This window comes from Mytilus galloprovincialis, chromosome 8, assembly GCF_965363235.1.
Source record: "Mytilus galloprovincialis chromosome 8, xbMytGall1.hap1.1, whole genome shotgun sequence".
Taxonomy (NCBI): Eukaryota; Metazoa; Mollusca; class Bivalvia; order Mytilida; family Mytilidae; genus Mytilus; species Mytilus galloprovincialis.
Genome location: NC_134845.1, coordinates 38021510 through 38044633, shown reverse-complemented (window position 1 = coordinate 38044633; position 23124 = coordinate 38021510). Strand labels below are relative to the sequence as shown.

At 31.4% G+C, this 23124-nt stretch overlaps 1 protein-coding gene across 1 annotated transcript in view; it reads left to right on the top strand.

Annotated features, from left to right (window-relative positions):
• Positions 1–355: 355 nt before the first annotated feature.
• LOC143041861 (uncharacterized) overlaps positions 356–23124 on the top strand; it is a 43206-nt gene continuing 20437 nt past the window's right edge. The window contains exons 1-3 of the mRNA XM_076213978.1: positions 356–854; positions 14429–14762; positions 18093–18154. Coding sequence (XP_076070093.1) covers positions 806–854; positions 14429–14762; positions 18093–18154 — 445 coding nt within the window. The 5' untranslated portion in view covers positions 356–805. The remainder of the gene's footprint in view (positions 855–14428; positions 14763–18092; positions 18155–23124) is intronic.

The window sequence follows — 23124 nt, the reverse complement described above, 5'->3', positions numbered from 1 at the left end:
GTTAAATACTTAATGTATCTATATTCAATAGTTAAGTAGGCTTACAATGATTTTTGCACCAGCATTCTATTTCAAGCTTGCATCAATAACATTTATATGCCTCGATAAGAACATCATTTTATAAATCATTTCTATATTAAACAGATTAAATCAATGTCGATGACTTTTCAAGTAATTTTCAGATGAATTAAAAACTTTTACATTAAACTTTTAAAATGGATTGTGTTTTTAATTCTTACTGCTATTGTGTTTATCTATTAAGGCAGAATTTACCAATACACATTCCGTAATTGAGGCCGTCATGCGTTGGTTCTTAACGTTCAATATGTTTACTTTTAGACAAAAGTATGTTTGCTAAAGAGACTCAAACATTATCATCTATGAAATAGAGTATAGGAGAATGACTGGGAAATATCATCAAAAATAATAATCATTGTCTTTTTGTTACAGGTATATTTGAACAGAAGGTTCTTAGAAACCAATCGATACTTAAGAGCAGAGATTTACTAAATCACCACACGCTGCTCTAATTAGAATATTTAACCTAGGCATCAATGGGGACGTCAGGTGCGTTCTGACGTTGTAATAACTCGGATTTTTTTACATGAGTAGTCCGTTCACTATGTTGATTATCTGCGCACGGAACATAGTATTAATAAATCTCTGAAGAAATCCTTTTCGGTAACATTTTGTCTTATTCGATGAAGATCTTTTAACAGTAGTCAGAATGCAATTGTAAAAATTTAGAAATGTGGACTTATATATATATTGTGAACAGCCTTGTAAAAAATACAGCATTAAGAAGATGACAACTGTTACATTGTGGAAAGTTCTGGTTTTCTGTGGCATCATAGGTGAGTTATTTTATGTTTTTCTTCTTCTTACATTTATGTTATTATTTTGTAGATGAAATGTGTTTACATTATTGTTTCGAGACATCTGCATGTCCAGTTAGGAGAATGAGAAGGCTTATGTAAACGTGTGCGTGTATATTTTATATTTTGAAATTCCTTACGTACTTAAAAGTAAGCTCTTTGAACCAGATTTGTAGATTTAAAATCGAGTCTTTTTAACAAGTATATGTATGAATTTTTTTTTTATTAACCTTTCTTTTATCTATGATATAAATTTCCAAAAGAAAGAATATTTTGTACTTTACGTATTGATAATTGCATTGGTAATCAAATTCATTATTTATTTATGTGTCATAATAACGAAGTAACAAGATTACGACACATGTTTATACCAAATTACAACAGTGTAAACCCTAGAGATGATAAGATGAAAGTTCAGCTGTCTTTATGTAATGTAAATGTCTTGAATAATTTGGAAATTTTCACTTAAAAAACTTGAAATGTCTGTAATTGTATATTTTTTGCCGATAGGTCAAATGTACTTTTACATAACAAATTCACTGATTTTGTTATATTTTCCCTTTCTATCTTGTTCAATATTGTTTGTTATATTTGTCTGGCTCTCCTATTACAGTGTAAAATGTCATGAGTGTTAAGATAATTTAAAGTTCTGAAGCCTACGTTTTAAACGTATTTTATGTGACTTACCAAATTAGACTATTTATCGGGTTTGTTATAACATGAGCAACACGACGGGTGTCGCATGTAGAGCAGAATCTGCATACCATTCCGAAGAACCTGAGTTCATCGCAGTTTTTGGTGGGGTTTGTGTTGCTTAGTGGTACTACTAATTGTCTATTTGTCTTTTTATTTATAAGTCATGGCGTTGTCAGTTTATTTTCGATCTATGAGTTTGACTGTCCCTCTGGTATCTTTCGCCCCTCTTTTATATTGCTTCCTATTGCATCTTTTCAATATATATTACATGAATTGATAAAAGTGAAAAGTGCAGCCCTACGTTACTCTCCTGATTTAATCATAGTTTCAATCATTTTATGTTTTTGTAACCTGTCTCCCCTTTCCACGCATACACACACCACACTAACAAAATTATCAATCTATCGAAAAGAAAAAAACGGAAACGAAAAAAGCCACTCACTCAAATGTGTTCGGTTTTGGATATATATTTTTTTGCTTGTCACCTTCAGAGGTTTATAAAATGATTAAATGACTACAGAGGTTTATAAAATGATTAAATGACTAAAATATAAGATCAAAAACAGCATTAAAATTTTAAACAGGGGAAAAATACATGTAAAATGTCGGCATCCCCATTCGTTCATAAATGACAGTAAAGAAGTTAATTTTGCATACCCTACACCTCGTTCTTCAACAGAAATGTATCATGGCAGTTAAATAACCAATCTCGTTAATAAAAAAAAAAATCAAATTTCTTTGGAAGGCCACATAGATTGAACAGTAAATTGAAATTTTATTTCTTTGATGCTGCCACAAACGAAAATTCAAATATTGTTAGTTTTTCCCGTCCTTCGTCATTCATCCAAAGAAATTTGACGTTTTGAAAAAGACTAGTACTCTTGACCATGAAACATATTCAGTTTTGATGTTCAGCTTTGATGACTGTTTCCATTTAAAGTTGAATTTTGTCAGCGTTTTTCCGTTTGGTTCTGATGTTTTTTTGACAATGTTCGCTTTTATCTATTATATATTTAATTTGATGCTTGATCATATGAAGCATTTTTTTTTTTTTTTTGAATATTTTTTTTTTTTTTTTTTTTTTTGTAGAAATCATTGAATTCAGTAAGCTTCCGTTTTGTTTATGCATTAAATATTAAATATAGAATGATATAAACAATTTTCACTTCACCTGTTTTATTTATGAATTTATTATTCATCCAATTTTTATATAATTAAAAATTTAGTACGTTTGTACTGGAAATCATATTGTTCGATAATTTAAATACGCGCTATTCTAAACGCCCTGACAGTCATTTCAAAGAATACACTTAAAGTAACAATAATCTTTAACAAGAGAATTAACCTGATTTATGAATTTGTAGTATTTGTCTTATAATGAAACACCATGCATCTTCTGGAATTTCCAGGAAACCTGTCGCTACAATTTACAATTGTCAATATTGCAAGACTCAAGATCCAGATGATAATATTTTGACCAGGAACTGGTATCAATTTTTTTTAAACTTTACAGTAACTACTTTTATTTTTCTTGTGGGAATCAAAAAAGTTATCAAAGGTACCAGGATTATAATTTAGTACGCCAGACGCGCATTTCGTCTACATAAGACTCACCAGTGACGCTCATATCAAAATAATTATAAAGTCAAACAAGTTCAAAGTTAAAGAGCATTGAGGATTCAAAATTCCCAAAAGTTGTGCCAAATACGGCTAAGGTTATCTATTTCTGGGATAAAAAAATCCTTAGTTTTTCGAAAAATTCAAAGTTTGGTAAACAGAAAATTTATAAAAATGACCATATAATTGATATTCATGTCAACACCGAAGTGCTGAGTACTAGACTGGTGATATCCTCGGGGACGAAACGTCGTCAGTTATGTTTTTTTTTTAAATTTATTAAAGGGATGGATAAGTTTACACATGACAACTATATAGTCCCAGTGTATCATCTCCTTACCTCCAATTAAACGTAATAGCATTAATATTAATCTTATATGAAATGACTCCCGTTTTTTTTGTAGATAAATTAAATAAATTGCGTAGCTAGCCTATTAGTCCGGCGTCTACAAGCATATTTCGGACGAATTGTGCACATCCTGTTACAAGCATGAAATTTGGCATAGACCTTCCTTAATTATTACTCTTTTATTTCAGAAAGGTAGGCATTTGAAAAAAAATGGCGGACATCATACATAAATCAGCCCAATATCGGAGGCTAGTATGTGAAAGGTGTATTATCATGCTACTAACATAATATTTGGTACCAACCTTTGTTATATACTACCATTGGATATATGATATTGATCAGAAGTCTTCAAAAACCCTACTTCCGGTAAAATCCATCATGGCGGATATAGTACCAGAATAAGCTTATTTTTAGGGAGGGTAATTGAAATGTGTTTTATTGTATTGCTACTATCATTAAATTGTGCAGGAACCTTTCTTTTGTGCTTCTCATGGATACAATGTATAAGACATATCTCTTTACAGTCCTTACTTCCGGTATATCCAAAATGGCGGACATAGAAATATAAATTTTCTATTTTAATATTCATCATTTTTCAAAATGTAAAGAAAATGTTTTTTGTTGTTTGGTTTTTTTTTTGCTTGTCATTACACTATTGGCTTCTAGTCATCCTCAAAACCACTAATTTTCTTCTGTTGTAAATTTATAAATAACACTTCCGGTAAAAAAAACCCCAATAAGGTGTAAATTTCAAAAATGAGTCCATATCTTTGATTAAGAGTTTTAGATAGATTTGTACTGAAGTACTAAAACATTTTTCAAAGTACTACTATTTGGCTAAAAATACATGTTTATTCACAGTTACCACCACATGCAAACAAAGCAGTGCACGGGAGACACGGTTTTCCACATTAACAACGACCGCGACATCCTATGTATCTGTATCTGTATGAATACGTTGTCGATACCTATTCTGGCTTTAATATAAAGGTTTCAGAGAGCGCCACCGATTTATTGACGAGGCGTTAGAGCAGATTTGACGCTCTCTATACTTGATTCGCGCACTACAGTGTCGTCTAGCGAGTTTGAGTATTGTGGTGTTTTGCTTAGTGGAATGTCAAAACACTTAGAGTGATTCTTTACTTGCTTTTCCACAATATTTGTTGCGTGGTATTCTTCGAACTTCTTGGAAGTTTTGTTTCTCTTAGGACGTACTTCTTTGCGAAATTCGTCTTGTTCAATAGCGGGAATAAACCACTTTGTACATAAATATCAACTTCTAGCTTGTTCGTCTTGCAATTGTCTGGAAGTCTTGAAGTTACAGTTGGGCAAGCATATTGGAGACACACGTACACCCGTCTTCTCTTGACTTGTAATCTATGGTGATAAATCTTGCCGCGTGACGTTGCATTCTTTCTAGCTTATTTATGTTTGTTACCGTGTAAGGATCCCATACTAAGGCTCCATATTCCATCGTTGATCAACGAGCGAGATTTTTTTGCAATCTTGTGGGCAGTTTTTCAAGTTTCTTCTTTGAAAGCCTAGTGTTGAATTTGCTTACTTTGCCACGTTTAATAGGTGGGTGGTCCATTTAAGGTCTTCCGAAATTTGTAGGCCTAGGTACGGCTAATGCTTGACTTATGTGTCCATTTAACATGTTTAAACCGTAGATTGTATGGATATGTTTCGGATTCTTAGGGTGTAGCATTTTTTGGCATTGAACCGCAGTCCGCAGTACATCCACAATGTACAAGCTTCTGAAATGATGAGGCCATAGAAAGAGTTATTTAAAAGTGATCCTCTTTGTCCCTTCGCCATTCATTAGCGCCTGAAATGGGTAGCATTAGAGTTAATTCCAAGCTCGTCCCCCAAAACACCTGCCTTAGTACATTGCACGTTTTACATCTGGAAAAGACTAGACCAAGTTGAAGGAATACCTCAATTTGCGCAAATAGTTTTTTTCTTGATTCGTTAACCATATTAACCCCATCTGATAAGTTTGTGTGATCTTACAGTTAAACCTCGGTGATTTAGGCTGATCAATCATCATTTTTTTTGTTAAAGTTACATCCTCAAATGCCATCAATTTCTCCCACGCAGTATCTTTTTCCTTTTCGAGCAATCAGAGAACCATATCACAACTGCATCATAAGACATGCATCACAATAACTGTGTGTATTCACTCATTGCCAGGTTTATTTGAAAGGTCATTCATATATATTTATCCAAAGCTATTGGCCCTCCCAAACACAATCCATAGTTCGTCTACCACTGTCACGGAATAGCGAAACAGTAATGACAGCATCATCAGTAACGACTATTCGAATTCTGACTCGTGCAAGTTCGTGTTTCATTGCATCAGACACATGCACCATGATTCTTTTGTCAGCCTGTTAATGTGGACATGGTGATAAACTTGAAATACATCTCGAGGTAGATAAGATAGAATATACTGAGCATTTGTTATAAGAAGCAAGAGCTACTTTTAGAATCAAAACAAGATGACGACAATAAGAAAGAACTTTTACGTTTTCATTCGCAACAGCTTGCTCAATAGATTTTGAGGAAAAGGTAGATGTAGCAACAATTGCTCAGGATGTTCTGTGTTATCCACCTCATGATGATGTTTCAAGTTTAGCACCATGTTCACGTGAAGAGGCTGACACTTGAATCAAGATGCACGTGTTTGGTGCAGTGAAACTTGACTTAACTGAGTCATGACTCGAACAGTCGACACTGATGTTGCTGTTATTGCTGTTTCGCTTTTCAGTGACATAGGGGCAGACAAATTTTGGCTTGCATTTGGAAGTGGGAAAAGCTTCTGATATATATCTATCCATGACCTTTCAAATACACTAGGCATTGAGAGATTACACGTTTGCTGGAAAAGGAACTGCGTTGGTGACATGGATGGTGTTTAAAGATGTGACTCTATAATTTAGAATGATGCTTGATCAGCCAACATCACAAGCTATGGATTTGACAATGTCATTGATAGAACGATAGGTGATTTTGTTGTAAGATCGAACAAACTTATCATATGGGGTTAACGAAGCAACAACAAATGTGTTTTTGGAAGCGGACATACTTATTGAGGCTATTCTCACGACTCGGTTTAGTCTTTGTCAGCAAGTATATTTTGAAAAATGTTTAATATTAAAATGAAAAATTATCAATATTTCGATGTCCGCCATAATGGATATCACCGGAAGTAAGGGTTTTAAAGACATATGTCTTATACACTGTATCCATGAGAAGCACCAAAGAAAGGTTCCTGCACTATATAATGATAGTAGCAATACTTTAAAACACATTTCAATTACCCTCCCTAAAAATAAGCTTATTTTAGTACAATGTCCACCATGTTGTATTTTACCGTAAGTAGGAATTTTGAAGACATCTAATCTATATCTTATATCCAAAACTAGTACATAACAAAGGTTTGTACCAAATATTAGGATATTAGCATGTTAATAACAACTTTTCACATACTAGCCTTCGATATTGGGCTAATTTAAGTACGATGTCCGCTATTTGGATTTTACCGGAAGTGAGACATTTTTTTCAAAAGCCTCTCTATCTGAAATAAAGGAGAAATAATTGAGGAAGGTCAATGCCAAATTTCATGCTTGTAGCAGGATGTGCTCAATTTTTCACAAAGCCGCCGTACTATGTACTCCTGGTTAACCATATTAGACAACTGTATCAAGTTGTTGTCATAAAGATTGTACTTGACATTTGTACTCAACTTTATCCAGCAATTTTTATATCAGGATCTAGTTTACAAAAGTAGAATTAATTCTGTTCTTTGTACGATATTTCTCAGTGCAAGTCTTTTATTCTCTGGTTCTGCAACTAAAGGAAATACACTAGAATGTTTTGGTTTTTAAGTTTATATGTCACTATATTTGAATATTACTATAATAAATGAAATCTAAAAAAAATCAGTTTCTTTTTCTACAGGTGGACAAGTTATTACAATGATTCTTTTACGGATTCAATGTCATTTACAAGTTAATTGCGACATTGTTTTTAATTACTATGCATTGTGTTCAAAACCAGTGAAACTTGCATATAAATTTTCATAACTTAAAATGCAGGCGATGTTTCTTATATATAAACTCATCATAGATACCAGGACTGAATTTTGTATATACGCCAGACGCGCGTTTCGTCTTCAAAAGACTCATCAGTGACAGTCGAATCAAAAAAAGTTAAAAAGGCCAAATAAAGTACGAAGTTGAAGAGCATTGAGGACCAAAATTCCTAAATGTTTTGCCAAATACAGCTAAGGTAATCTATGCCTGAGGTAGAAAAGCCTTAGTATTTAAAAAAAAATCAAAAGTTTGTAAACAGTTGATTTATAAATATAACCATATCAATGATAGTTCATGTCAGCACAAAAAGTGCTGACTACTGGGCTTGTGAATCTGTGTATTAAATAAATCTCCACCAATAGAATGATAAGTTTAGAATTACATGATGTCAATCAGACGATACCTTTAAAGTTTGTTAAAGCTCTCTCATACGAAAGTAATTGTTTCAGTAAAAGATCATTGAAATTTGTATGGGATCCGACTGTGCTCCTTTTAACACTAACTTTTTTTTCATATGATAAGTTGTTATAGTGTCTTCACATCCAGGTTGAACAAAATATAGCAGCAGCCTATATTCTCCTTACCATACATAGATAGTGTTCCTTCAAATACTGTTAACCAACTTATTTTTGCGTGCGATTTACTGTCGCAACTTTCGCAAGTAAAACATATAACACAAACATGCAACAATTGGACCTTCCCTTATATTAATACTTCAAGGCAACAAAAAAATCTCGAAAATAAATCTTGACGATGATAAATCTATGTCTATTAAGGCTGAGCATCTATAGTGACTTAGGCGGAAGTAATACTGATAAGTTATCTAATCTATTTGAGTTTCATTTTTACAAACGTTAATTTCAAGCATTGCGCCAACTTTCGAAGACGTTAAACCAATCCGTGAAGCAAGAACAAATAACTTTACCAGAGCACATGGGATCACCAACAGCTTTTAATGACGTGTGTGATGCTCAGTGTTTATTTTGAATCCCTTTGGTATCTTTCGTCTATCTCTTTTTTGATTATCTCTTTTTTTCGTAGATCGGTTTGAAATCGGTGATACATAAAATGTTAAGATTTTGGCCCCAACATTCATTATATTGTGAAACATTTCCGACCCGACGTCACCAAACTAACAGATAATCAATTATGTTTTATGTGTTAGATTTTTTTTTATTTCTAAAAATGTACTTATTATTGGTAATTTCAAACCTTGTATTTTATTCAGATAAACAAGTCATATAAACTCTATTTGTTCATGAACATCTACCATTAATCATAAAACAATTACCATGATTACATTTTAGATAATATAATTACAATCTTTATTGCTTTAAGCTGTTTCTAATAGTTCCCTGAAGACAATTTAAATTGCTGTAACCTCTAACCCCTAATGGCTTCTGCTTCGAAATATATAGATGTTAAAGTAACCTAATTTGATGGATGGTGCTCGGATGTATAAAACTATTTACAAATTAAGCAGAAAATGTGCTATTTTTAACCTCTGTGGAATTTATTTAAACTGATTTTTATTTGTACTATTGGTGGCAAATTGAAGTCAATTGCACTTATTTATTGACACGCGATTCATGGTTAATTTGTATTTAAACAATAATTCGTTTTGTTATTATCCGATGCAATTTCATTTAAGACCAGACTTCCAATCCCTAGAGAGAAATCAGATATGAACTATGATTTTTGCTTTTTGAAGAAAATATTCTTTTGCCATCTTGGGCCATTTATCATCTTGTATTATTTGTACACTTTTTTAACCAGCTAACCTTAGTTAAATATTTCAAAGTAATTCTTATCAAGAACGTTGGCAAATTGGTGCCATCAAATCTCGTTAGAATCTATCTACTCACAACAACACATTAAATAACAAAATAAAGTAAAAACAATTCTAAGTAAGGCAAAACGAATCATATGAAAATAATCTTTATGTGAATGTTAATTGTTTTGGGGTAAACTTAGTCAAGTAAGTTTGAGATCAAACGTTTCGTTAGCCAATAATATTTGTGTTGTTAACATTCAATCTATTAGGTCTTAAAACAGTTAGAAAGAATATTTTATGAACGTGAAATTACAAACAAAACTGAAATGAAAGGTATATATAGCAGTGCACCTCTTATACCAATAACTAATATCATATTCTTTTTGAAGCATCCATGGATGGTAGAAGGCAGTTTTTTGTCTGTTTATTGGTTTTTTATTGCCTTCAATTTATCATTTAACTATATATTTGGTATTTGAAAGCATGTATACAGCCTGTAATACCGTGGTTGTTGTTGCTTAGTATTTGTCATAATTGGCTTTTGTTTATTGTTGTCATAAATCAAGCCGTTATTTTTTCATTTTAATTTTCACCTTTCGTCGTCGGGACATCACATAGCTTACTAAGTGGGATGGGGTTTGCATATTTTTGAAGACTGTACGTGTGTTCTGTAGTTGCCGACATCTGCACATTTGTTCTCTGTTGGATAGTTGTCTGATTGGCAATCAACCCACACCTTATTTTATATTTGTAGTATTGCCACGGAATAGCTTATAGCACGCACAAAAAAAACCATGTGATGTGATTCTCGGCGGAAATCGGGGACATATGTACTTCTGACCGATTCTGTATCTTTTCATAGTTGTCCATACATAGGGTAAACTAATAGTGCTTTTGATCGACCTCATCTATTAAAAGAAAAAGAGAGATGAAAGATATACAAGGGATAACCAAATTCATAGATTGAAAACGAACTGACGATGCCATATCAAAACCCCTTTCAAAAAAAATAACCAGTACATAAAAGAAACTTCAAACAACATACACAGACTATTGTAATCGAAAAAGATATAGAACAAACGCTTTTATGATTATCAAGAGGGCACTTTCACTACATTTCCTCTAGGGTAACCAACTACAACCAGATCTATATTCCTATAGACTGTCTTCAAAATCAAGGAAATGTTATACAAGATAAGATTTACAGCAATGCTTAACATGAAGAAAATCTAATTAGTTCCCTTTACTTTGATTGACTGAAATTTAATGTCATATTTTGTTTACAAAGCCTTTAGAATAAAACTTCATTCTTTGAGCCTATAAATTATATTGATAGTATAATATCTTCTTAGAAAAAAGATACCATAAGTTAGCAATAAATCACATTTGGTCTAATTCACTTTGTATAAGCGTCAACATCAATTATAAACAATGCTGCTCGCCCATTAAGCGCGTTTCAGTCCAATTGCTCGTTCTAAGACAGAAACTGTCTACAAATTGTATTAGAAACGTCAACGACGGTGGAGCACAATTAAATTAGCCTGATCATATTAGAACTAATCAAATAAGACTAAACCAACTCATTTCATCTACGATACTTTACAAATTATAGAATATGTTAAAATACAAATTGTTCCGGACGTCTTTTTGTCTAGCTTTGTAGCCTTTAGAGAACGATTATATAAGAAAAACATAAGTTAAACCAAAAAGAAGAGAAATATTTATATTTCAATATCTTTTAGTCTAACAAAAATCTTACGATTATAACTCTACACGCATACTGTTCGATAGATAATCAGAATTAGTCACGCAATGGTTAGATGAAAACTCCTTCTAACTTATTAGACTTGTTGTAACCAAATTTTGTAGAAACCACCGAAGGAGTTTTATATTGGTATTTTTAGTGCAGATTCACAGTTAAGAAAATAGAAATATAATCACGCAGGACATTTATCAAAGTTGATGTTATTCTACGGTTCTCTATTCTCAAAACTCACAGTTTTCAATAGGTGAACATGAATCGGGTTTCAAAATCAATTTCGTCTTTCTCTTATGATGTCTGGAAAAGAAAAATCGTATTTGTTAATTACTTTTTTAAGCATTCCATACGAATGAACACTGAATAATGTAACAGGATAGAGGAGTTTCGAAGCGTCAATGTTAAAACAAAAACAAATACTGAAAAATAGTATACATAACGCAAAAATGATAGCAAGCTGGGAGAGAGAATATAACAAAGTCATGTGGATAATTATGTTATGTAAGCTGCAGAAGACTAAGTTATTACATTTGTGTCTCATCCGTTGATACAGGTTATAAACAATAAAATACTGAACTAACAGAACATAACACAAAGTTAAACGTTAAATCCAATACGATCTCCAACTCAATCGGAGTCATACAAATTGTTCTGAAAGAGTAAAGAAATTTGTTTATGATAGTCAATGATAAATATGAGTATTGTTAGCATCTTTGTCACATCTTTGCCACATTTATAGAATTGTTTATATGTCTTTCCCAAAGTCTCAACAAATGCAAACTGTGCTTCAAATTCATTATAGATTATTAAAACTAAACCATGGCTATTTTAAAGTTCATGTTCAATGAAAATAGTTTCTAAACTTTCAACAAATTTTTAAAATTCAACAATCTGTATCTGATAAATCATGAATCCGTTTTCTTAAGATGAATATTTATTCACGGATTTTACAGATTTGAAAAAAGATAGTTGAACAAATCTAAGTTAAATAGCACTTCAAAGTATATTTACCTTTCAGCCAATACTTACATCTCATATATCCCAGTGAACTTGAAATTAAGGATACTTCTGATACTAGAAGGACTGCTTCATACCTTGATCTTTTCCTCAATATTGACGCAGATGGACGACTTCACACGAAAATCTATGATAAACGGGACGATTTCAACTTTCCAATTATCAATTTCCCATTTCTCAGCAGTAACATACCCTCTGCCCCTTCGTATGGTGTTTACATATCACAATTGATACGTTATTCTCGTGCTTGTTCACACTTTACGGACTTCATATACAGGAGTGTGCTCCTTACGCAAAAACTGCTTTAACAAAGTTATGATGAGGACAGATTAAAATTGACACTCCGTAAATTTTATGGACACCATCACCAATTGGTGGATCCATACGATGTGTCTTTGACCAAACTAGCTAAGGACTTTTTTACTACATGGTAGATTGTGTTTTGTCATTACGTCGTCTAATCTTTTAATTACCAAACGTGACTTATTCCCGATTGTGACTGTTCTGCTGAGTGTGAATTCGCATTACTATAAGACGTGTTACGGTACTTATCTATCCCAAATTCATGTATTTAGTTTAAATGTTTAATGTTATATTCGTAATTCTCATCGGATTTTGTCAAATGTGTAGACGTCTTTTCTATTATATTCATGTGTTATGGTAAAGAAAATTAATCACCGCCTTCATTTATTAGATTTGATTTTGTTCAACGTAATCTGTACGATGTTTTACGTTTGAAGTTAGCTTCAAAACAAACCGGACATAGCTAAATAATATAGTTAATTGCTACCTTAGTTTGCTATTAATAAGTATTGAAATGTTCATTGTTATTAAATGTAATATCAGTATTTAGTTCAAATATAATCTTAAATGCTCTTCAACTTTGTATTTGTTTGGCTTTTCAACTATTTTGATCTGAGCGTCACTGATGAGTCTTATGTAGACGAAACGCGCGTCTGGCGTATAAAATTATAATCCTGGTACTTTTGATAACTAATTAAATCAATCCTAATTCTATCTTATTCATTCAAATGTGACCTCATTTTTCATTTTTTGAGGATCTGTTTTTCAAATTCAAATGTGACGTCATTTTTTTGTCATTTTTAACGATTTCTAATATGACGTCCCTTGGCGTTGAGGTTTAAACTTATTCGGATGTGTTGCATTTTGTCGGGTTATGTAATGTATTTCGGTTGTTTCCTGTAATTAGCTAATACTTCAGTTTTATCATGTACATCTTTTTGTATAGTCATATTATAAAATTTACTGTTTACAAAAGTATAAATTATTCTAAATAATAGGGATGTTCTGGTACCTAACAGAAAACCTGGCCGTTTTTGGCACAACTTTTTGAACTTTTGGTCCTCGATGCTGTTCAATTTTGTACTTGTTTCGGCTTTCAATCTTGTATCTGGGCGTCACTAGTAAGTATTGTGTGGACACAATGCACTTTTGGCGTATTAAACATTTTAAACCTGTTGCCTTTTGTTAGCTATTATTCGTGTGTTTCTTTGTCGATTGTGTTCTCCTATTTATTCATATTGTAGTCCTGTAATGTTGTGTTGTCATTTTAGTGTTATATTTCATATTGCCATAAAAGAGGGAGGTTTGGCATGCCACAAAACCAGGTTCAACCCACCATTTTTTCCTTTAAAAATGTCCTGTAGGAATATGGCCATTGTTATATTATAGTTCGTGTCTGTGTGTGTTACATTTTAACGTTGTGATTCCGTTGTGTCGTTTGTTTTCTCTTTTTTTGAGTGTGAATTAACATTACTATAAGACGTGTCACGGTACTTATCTATCCCAAATTCATGTATTTGGTTTTGGTGTTATATTTGTTATTCTCATAGGATTTTGTCTAATGCTTAGTCTGTTTCTCTCTCTCTCTCTCTCTCTCTCTCTCTCTCTCTCTCTCTCTCTCTGTGTGTGTTACATTTTAATGTTATGTCGTTGTTATCTTATATTTAATGCGTTTCCCCCAGGTTTTAGTTTTTTACCCCGATTTTGTTTTTTGTCCATGGATTTATGAGTTTTGAAAAGCGGTATACTACTGTTGACTTTATTTACGCATCAAAATTTGTAGGATCTATTGATGACACCTGGTTTGGTTCTTGTTAATGTTTCCATTCGTAGATACCCTTTTGAATAAATGGATTTTGCACCGTTTTTAGAATATCATTAAAAATTAATTTAAAAGATATTTTTGTGATTCGTGATACATGTTTTTATAATCATTTTCAGGATGTGTCAAATTGGACGTTTGTCATTTCCCCGAGTTTCTACAAAATGGAAGAATAGACGGTGAGCTACGACCTTGGATAACTAGATCCTGGTGGATTAACATAAGAGACAATCCTAGGATGAAGGAACAACATGAGATATATGTCAATGGATCTGATATGCGTGTTGTTTATAAAAAAGACGAAATTAATTGTGCACGTAAAAGTCGGAGATTCACACCATTTTCTAAATCAGACCAAAAAGAAGAGTGTTCCATGACTAAAAAACACCATGAAAGGAAATGTATATCGCCAGAAAATAATAAATTCAGAATAGCACAGTTTGACGACGGAGGGTAAATGTTTCTATTATTTACAACATTTTCATTTGCAATTATTGTATTTAATTTTAATTAACTTTTACTATTAAGAATGCAGATAATTATTTAAATAGAACGAATTGTGTCATCGGTAGATTTTCAGCAAAAGTCTACACAAAACAAACCGATGAAACTAAAAAAACAAAACAAAACACAATACACCGACAATTTAAACTTTACAAACAACTATATAACTTGTAAACATTCTATTTATTAAAACAAATATTTAACGTTCCATATATTCAATACACTCATCATAGATACCAGGATTGAAACGATTTTTTTTCTCAATATATAAAAATAAATGCTCATTTTAAAATGTTTCCCAACTGTGAATATGAAAATATACGCCATGAGCATAGTTCAAACTCACATTCTCAGAAATGATAGACTGTGGCGAAATCAGACTAACACAGAATCCTTTAATATCTTTAATCCAATAACTAACAGTTATTTACAGTAATGTACAGTTAATATAAATACCACATTGGAATAATCCGTCTTTTTTTCTAGTTCAGCTGATAATGTACTTCTTTACTTTTGTTACTACTATTTTAACAATGGTAATTATTCATAAAAACCCTTAACTTATATACTAAAAGCATAAGAACATTCTAAATCTAGAACAAACTATAATTAACTAGAGAAATGATAAATAATCTATTTTTAGTAACAGGGTATATTCCGGAATTTGCCAACCCTTTCTTTAATAAACACAATTACTTTCACTATCCATCTAGAATATTCTAGCATGATTCATTTACTATAATTAAAATAACAATGTAATATTATATAAACAATGTCAAATAAAAGTCCAATGTCTTATAATTGCGTACTGTTCGCAACATAGACTGATCACTTGGTCATTATAATTGCCCTTTTGTGACGAATGGAGCATCAAGACCCCGGTATCACGGGTTAACTAAAGAAACTAACAAGTGCATTAGAGAGATAGGCAGTTGGTGGTTCTATCCACTATATAAAATGACAAAAATTATTAGCGAATTATATAGGAAGGGCAATTGAAGGAGAGGAAAACGAGGTTTAAGTCAGGTTTTATCAAAGACTAAATAAAATAAAACATGTCTGTGTTAATATGGGACACATACAATCCATTACAGCCAACAACCAAGTCAAAATTGCGACCATATAGAATTTGAAAAGAGAAGCAAAGGATCCCAAAGGCACAATCAAACTCATAATTCGAAAATAAACTGACAACGTCATGGTTAAAAAAGAAAAAGACGTACAGACGAACAACAGTTCACAGAACATAACATAGAAAATAATAATAAAAAAAAAATGAGGTGATCTCTGGTAATAAACTCGAAGAAACGTCTTCCATAAATCTTTGATTCAACAGTTTTCTTGCATGGGGCACTCTAAAAATGTAGTCCGGAAACAGAAGATAAGCTAAGGAATATTGAATCAGTTGAGATATATGTTCAATATTCTATCAAGTTATTTTTCTTTCACAACGTTATGTAAAATTGTAATTCTGTTATAAACATTATGTAAACTTTTAATCATGTTATTGAGGTTGTAATACTGATATATATGGTATTTGTTAGTTAATTATAATAAGTAAATTACAATTGAATTTAGTATTAAACTGATTTTACTTTAAAATCAATCTTCTTTTCAGAAAAGTAAATATAATACTCTTATGTGTCAGTGATTCATTTATCAACTTTACTTTATATTACTGAAATACCTATTACTTTAATACCATTTAGATACGAGGCATTCTAAAGTTGCATTTTCTTCTTTTGTGTACGTCGTAATAGAAATTCTTTCTGAACGCACCAGCCTTTCATGGGAATAAGAGAACAAATCTCTTGACACATTCCGAACTCAATCAGTTTTCCACGGCAACATTTTACTACTCATGTAAATGCATTTTTGTGATTTGTACTGGTAATATTTCTGGTATCCTGTGGATAAAAGCGAATCATAATTTCAAGATACTTGGACAACATATTAAAGAATAATTCTGAAATGAATACCCCAGGAAATTAATTTTATTGATGTAATTTAGCACGAACTAATTGAACCGGGATCACCCATTCATCCATCACATACTCTTAATTATTCCTGTAACAGTATATTTAATTATATAGGATTGAAAATGATGGATCAAGAGTTTTCTTAACCATTTCAGGAAATGAAATAAGCCTAAATTGTAAAATTCAATTTGTTAAGATATTGAGTACCTGCTCACATAAGCTAAATAGTTTTTTTTTAATGAAGCGAATATTTTTAAGACCTGACTTACTATCTAATGTCACTTTTCCAAACAGATTTTGAATTCTAATTAACTGCCAAAATTTTCTTCAACTGAATCTTTTGGGAAATCACGGTTTCCACAAAAAAATACTCTGCAATATACTGATCAATCACGAGAACTATTTCTAATGTACTTGTCAACTGAAAGTTGAAGAACAATGATGTTTAAAAATCATAAAGGAGATATTTCAAGAGTTAAACACAAACCTAAAGAATAACTTCATGACATGTCAATTTTTAAGGGCTTCCTGAATAAATACACTTTGAATTTAAAAATAAACTTACTATCTTGGTATAACTAGGCTAAAATAGAGCACATTTGCAGTTACTTGAAAGACTGTAACTTTGGTTTCTGTTATCTGCATTTAATTCTGCACATGATAAGTCATTTATTATAATGTAAACAATACAAGGACGCCTCCGGGTGCGAGAATTTCTCGTTGCATTGAAGACCTGTTGGTGACCTTCTGCTGTTGTCTGCTCTATGGTCGGGTTGTTGTCTCTTTGACACATTCCCCATTTTCTTTCTCAATTTTATTTGATACCAAAAGCAAAATAAAGATATAAAATCTTCATTAATGTTCTAAAATATAGTATGTATCCCATCCATTGATCTAGAAACAATACTGAATATATGTATTATATTTATGAGAGCCATACAAAGACTGGATGTCCGATTCGTCATTTTGTCAGCTTAGAGAACAAGCTGCAAAATGCTTCACTACAACTGTGACAATTGTTTATGATAATACAATTAACATTTAGTAGAAGCTGTAATTTCTGTACACGAGGACCACACAACGATGAATATATCCGTTCTCTGTACCAGTGTTCCTCTTTTTGTCTTCAACGATTGCAAAGTACAATACATTTAAAAGAAACTGCCATGGGGTTGACTTGAAATAATTAAAAATTGATGCAATAAAATGAAATATAAGCACCAAATAATGCCACAAAAAAATGTATTTAAATTATTGAAGTTGCTATTAGTTATAAATATTCAATTTTACTATTTTACAGAATTGTCTACGTTTGCATGAGTTTTACCTTACGGAGTAACAACGTTATACAGGTGACACAAGGTAATATTAATAGAACAATAGTATATTTGCTAAATCCGTAAGAAACCATTTACAGAGAGTTTGATTTTTACTTTTTCGAATTCTATCCCTTAAGAGGAATAAAACTTGCAAAGCCAACGAAGAACAAGTTGTAAGTTTAATTTCATCTGTTTATAATGCATGTTCATGTTTTTTTTTTAAATCTTTAAATTTGATTGCATCTCTTTAAAGCAAAAAACAAATCAAAACTATTACATGCAGGACAATACTAAAATGCAAATTTTTAATAAATTTCAAATCCTAATTCAAAGAATTATCAGAATAAAACCTTCTCCAACGAGGATATAAGCTCATATATTGAGCATCATAGTATAAACTATGCAGTCATTTGAGATAAAAGAACGTGTTTTTAACATCGTTATTCATAAAACTGTTAAATTCATTTTTGAAATTACATAACAATGTGAAATAATGCGATATTAAAATAAAAATTTAACGTTAAAAAAATTATGTGCATGTTATACAATATATTTTTTTCTTCAAAAAATGATGACATTTGAAATTAACTCCTACATGGTTAGTATTTCCCTATTTACTGAGAACTTCTTAGAAACTCCATTACGACCGGAGGAAACAGACATCACCAATGTAAAACTTTGCAGAGTCTACCTATTGCCTTTTTGATTTACCTGTTCTCCTCCTGAGCATGTATGTTATAGTTGACTTTCATAAAAAAAAACAAAATACACGAGACAGATATTTGAAAAGCAGTATATTTAAAATGTTTTTCATAAGTTTGATGAAAAAAAAGTTAAAAATTGAAGGACGGAGATAATACTCCTTGTGATTGTATGAGCTCAATTGAAATTCCTTAAGAAAGAATAAAAGTTGTAATATATCAAGTTAAACAAAGAAAGATGTCACTAGGTTGATATCTAATCACGATGGTACTACTTTTAAATTCGTGCTTTTCCCGTACATATGCTTATCTTAATTAGTCATATATAGTAGGAACCGATTTTTCATTGACGTCATATACGTAATATTTTTTATCAAGGTGACAGCTTGTAAATACTGATCAATATTTTAACTTCAAAATCTCAACTATATGTTCATGTTTGTTGTACATTTTATTTGTCTACTGGTTCAATCTTCACATTATCACCAGACCAAGTCTAATATCCCCATGTGACTATATTTATATTATTTAAGTACTGGTTGGCTGCTTGACTTATATTGTGTTTTGTAATATTTCCGCCATTTGCTTCCTAAATATATATTTACGATTCGCTTGAATTACAAATCGAAAGTTATTTATTGATGAATTCAATTTCTGTGTAATTTGTTCTGTTTTCTATGTACAAACTAGTTTACACACAACGTATATGTTCCTATTTAGCCTAATTTTATATTTCAAAACTTTGGTCCTCAATACACTCTAACTTCGTATTGATATGACCTTTTTAATTGTTTTGATTAGGGAGTCACTGATGAATATTTTGAAGACGTAAAAATCGACTCGCGTTCATACTTTTAAGCCTGGTATATATGTTGAGTTTTTCACCACCATTCGAAGTGTATCTTTGCTGTTGTTTTTATATCTTCTATTTTTACCAAAACTAAGCCCCCTTAAGCATTTTAATCAAACATGTTATCGTTATAACTCCGAATTAAGACAAAAGTACCTTAGCAATGTTCCAATATCATAACATTGATTCAGAAGATATGAATCAAAGAACCAAACAAAAAGCTGAGGGAATTGCAAGAACCCTAATAGTTTTACTGGGATCGTCAGAAGGGTTAATGTCTTTATAATTTGGAAATGACTAATTTTTCACGGAAATTGTATGTTATAGCATATACTTCGTTTAATTTGTGTTAACACTATATTGTGGATAACGACATAAGATTGTTTGTAATAATTTGGACAAATGATAAAATAAGAAGCCTTTATGTAAGCATCAATTTCAAAAGTGTGATGTATTTAATAATTGTCTCTTGATTAACACTCTGGGGCAAATAATCATATCATATCATAAGTAGATTCTGCACCTTGTGTCGATGAAGGACGGTGGGTATTTTAGAATGCCGAGTTTGATAGGGATAATGGAGTATTGCAAAGGTTTCGTACAGATATTGTGACAATATTTTGAAAGCGGTGAATATAAGATTCATTAATGAAAGTTGGAAGGTTTTCATAAAATGTGATGAAATTATATCATGAAAACATTAAAATCTCGGAGATCTTAATGTTTAGAAAAAGTCGTCCATTATAATTTGCAGGAAGATACAGCTTACACATTATTGACAGTTTCCTCTTAAGTTTTATATATAGAAGAAAGTATTATCTGTTTTATTATTTTTGGACGGTGTCATCTATTTTTGGTCTTTTTCTCTGTTGTCTTTATAATGTCAACCAATATTTGATCTAATAACCTGCTGCCTTATTTTTCTCAAGTATTTGTATATCAGTAGAAACTATTCTTAGAAGTGTGATATAGTGATTAATTTATATCAATAAGAATTGGATTCTCCATAGCACTTGTAATTGACAAAGGAGGTTGATTGGACGGAGTTGTAGGTATAATCTGTGTGGTTTTGACTTCGATTACATTGTACGTTCGATTGCATTGTACCTTCGATTATATTGTACGTCCGATTACATTGTACCTTCGATCACATTGTACCTTCGATCACATTGTACCTTCGATTACATTGTACCTCCTATTTGAACCTGGCATAATTAACTAAATATTATCCATATGAGATTTAGTAAGTATTTTCAAAGGAACCATTTTATTGTCATCCCAAATATGATCTCTGTTTGGTTATTTTGATAAGTAGGTAATGGCATTAAATTGACACTTTTGAAGGTTTAACATACGTTTATGATAGCTTAAAGTATTATTGTTTGTCTGTTTGTCCTTTTCATTTGTAGCCATGGCGTTGTCAGTGTATTTTCGATTTATGAGTTTGACTGTCCCTCTGGTATCTTTCGTCCCTCTGTTAAATCTATATGAATACTTACACCAGAAGTATAACATATTAAAACCAGTTAAAAACAACCGTCATCATTTTAGAACTTTTAAGTAAAATTTGTAGTCTTACATTTTCTTATTTTTAAAATGAAAAGCGATATATGAACGTATATCGAATTAATTATCTAGGCATAAAGAAGGAAATTAGATTTCGTCTCCACTGTGGGAGACTTATCCATCTAGTCATTAAATTGTAAAAATAGATTTTTAGAAAATCAGGCTGCATTCATTACAAAAGAGAAAAAAAAACCTAAATAACAAATAATTTCTTTACACGAGAACACAGTAAAATCGTTACTAACATATTTCTAAATTTAGACAAAAGAATCTTCAAAATGTTTGAAATCAATGTTAGTCATTTATATGTATATACTTATATGTTTTAACTGAAAAGGAAAAATATATATACTAAGCCAAAATGAAGAAACGCAAAGACAATTTATACTCGAAAATGTTGATCAAGCACAATAGAAAGTTTTAAAATTGAACAGATTATTCAGAGAAATAGCATACGTTCTTGATATAAAATATCTCGTCTATCTTCGCTGAGAAAAAGGCTCATACATCGCAAGTTAATCTCAATTATGACTCCTTGTACACGAAACTTATTACGAATTTATATCAGAAATAAAGATTTCTTTGCTGCAAGTCGTGATTTGGACCTAATTATCCGACAAAATATTTAAATATACATTAAGTAGTGGTAAAGTTGGTTAATTGAATTGTGAAAACCAATTGAAGGCATTCGTACAAGAGTGTAATGCTTATAAATTTTTCTCTTTAAACCCTGGAAACAAGGTTATATTTTCATTGGCATGCTATAACTAGTGTTCAGGAAGTAAAGTATGCCTGATCACGCTTAGTGTACTTTTCTGTATCATTTCATTGGAAATCATTTCATTCATTCATTTGTTCAAATGTTTAAAATATTATTAAGAAGCGGTCAATACAAAAAATTAAGGTAATAACATAGTAAGTTTCATTCTGACATCACGCTTACAAGGTGAATTTCTATTTTGTTTGCGAATTCTGGAACCATTTCCGTGCCTGGTGGCAGTTGATATAGATGATATGTAATGGCAGGGTATTCTTTGCAGTGTCATCATCAAGTCGTAAAATTATTATGAAATATTCCAAATCTAAAATCAAAAACATCAAAACTAGAAGTTGCCTTAGATGTAAATCACATTTTTACCTATGTCAAAGTCGGATTTTTTTTTTATCTTAATGTATCGGTACAATTTCACACGCAATATTGAGGATTGTAAAATATACTTACTTATTCTAAGTTTTCGACAACTTTATACATTTTTGTATTTTCCATCTGTAATTTTCAACCCAATTCAATGCCCATCAACCATGACTCTGTCATCGCTTTTTCTTCTGCTTCAAAACAATGAGAGCCAATAACTGTCTTTTAGCAATAATTATGAATGTTGTCAATGTTTAAATTGTTTACAATTGATATCATACATTTCATTAAGTAAATATGGTTCATGCTACAATCCAATTAGATGCTGTTGACTCTTATAGGGCTCCGTGTGAGGTGTTAACGTTGTAATTAGGTTTTATTCAATGAAACGGTAAAATATCATAACATTTTTCATAGTATGTTTAGTTAATTAAAAAGAACATTTATGCGTACGAATGATAGTTTCATTTTAATATCGTTATTAAATGTAAATAGTTTAATCTTTTCCAATTAAAAAATAATCCAATATTATTATCCCTTTAGCATCTGACTTTCAACGAAAGTTACAGACAGATATGTCTATGTTTTCAGCATCAATAAAGATTTCTGTATTATTGTTCCCACTTGTTGACTTATTATTGATGTGAAAGCATTAGATGATCTCTTGAGAATCGAATTAAAACGTATGAGTAGCAATATAGAATGTAGTAGGATAGTTACATGGACTAATAATGTTCAACAGAGATATTAAAACATCTTTA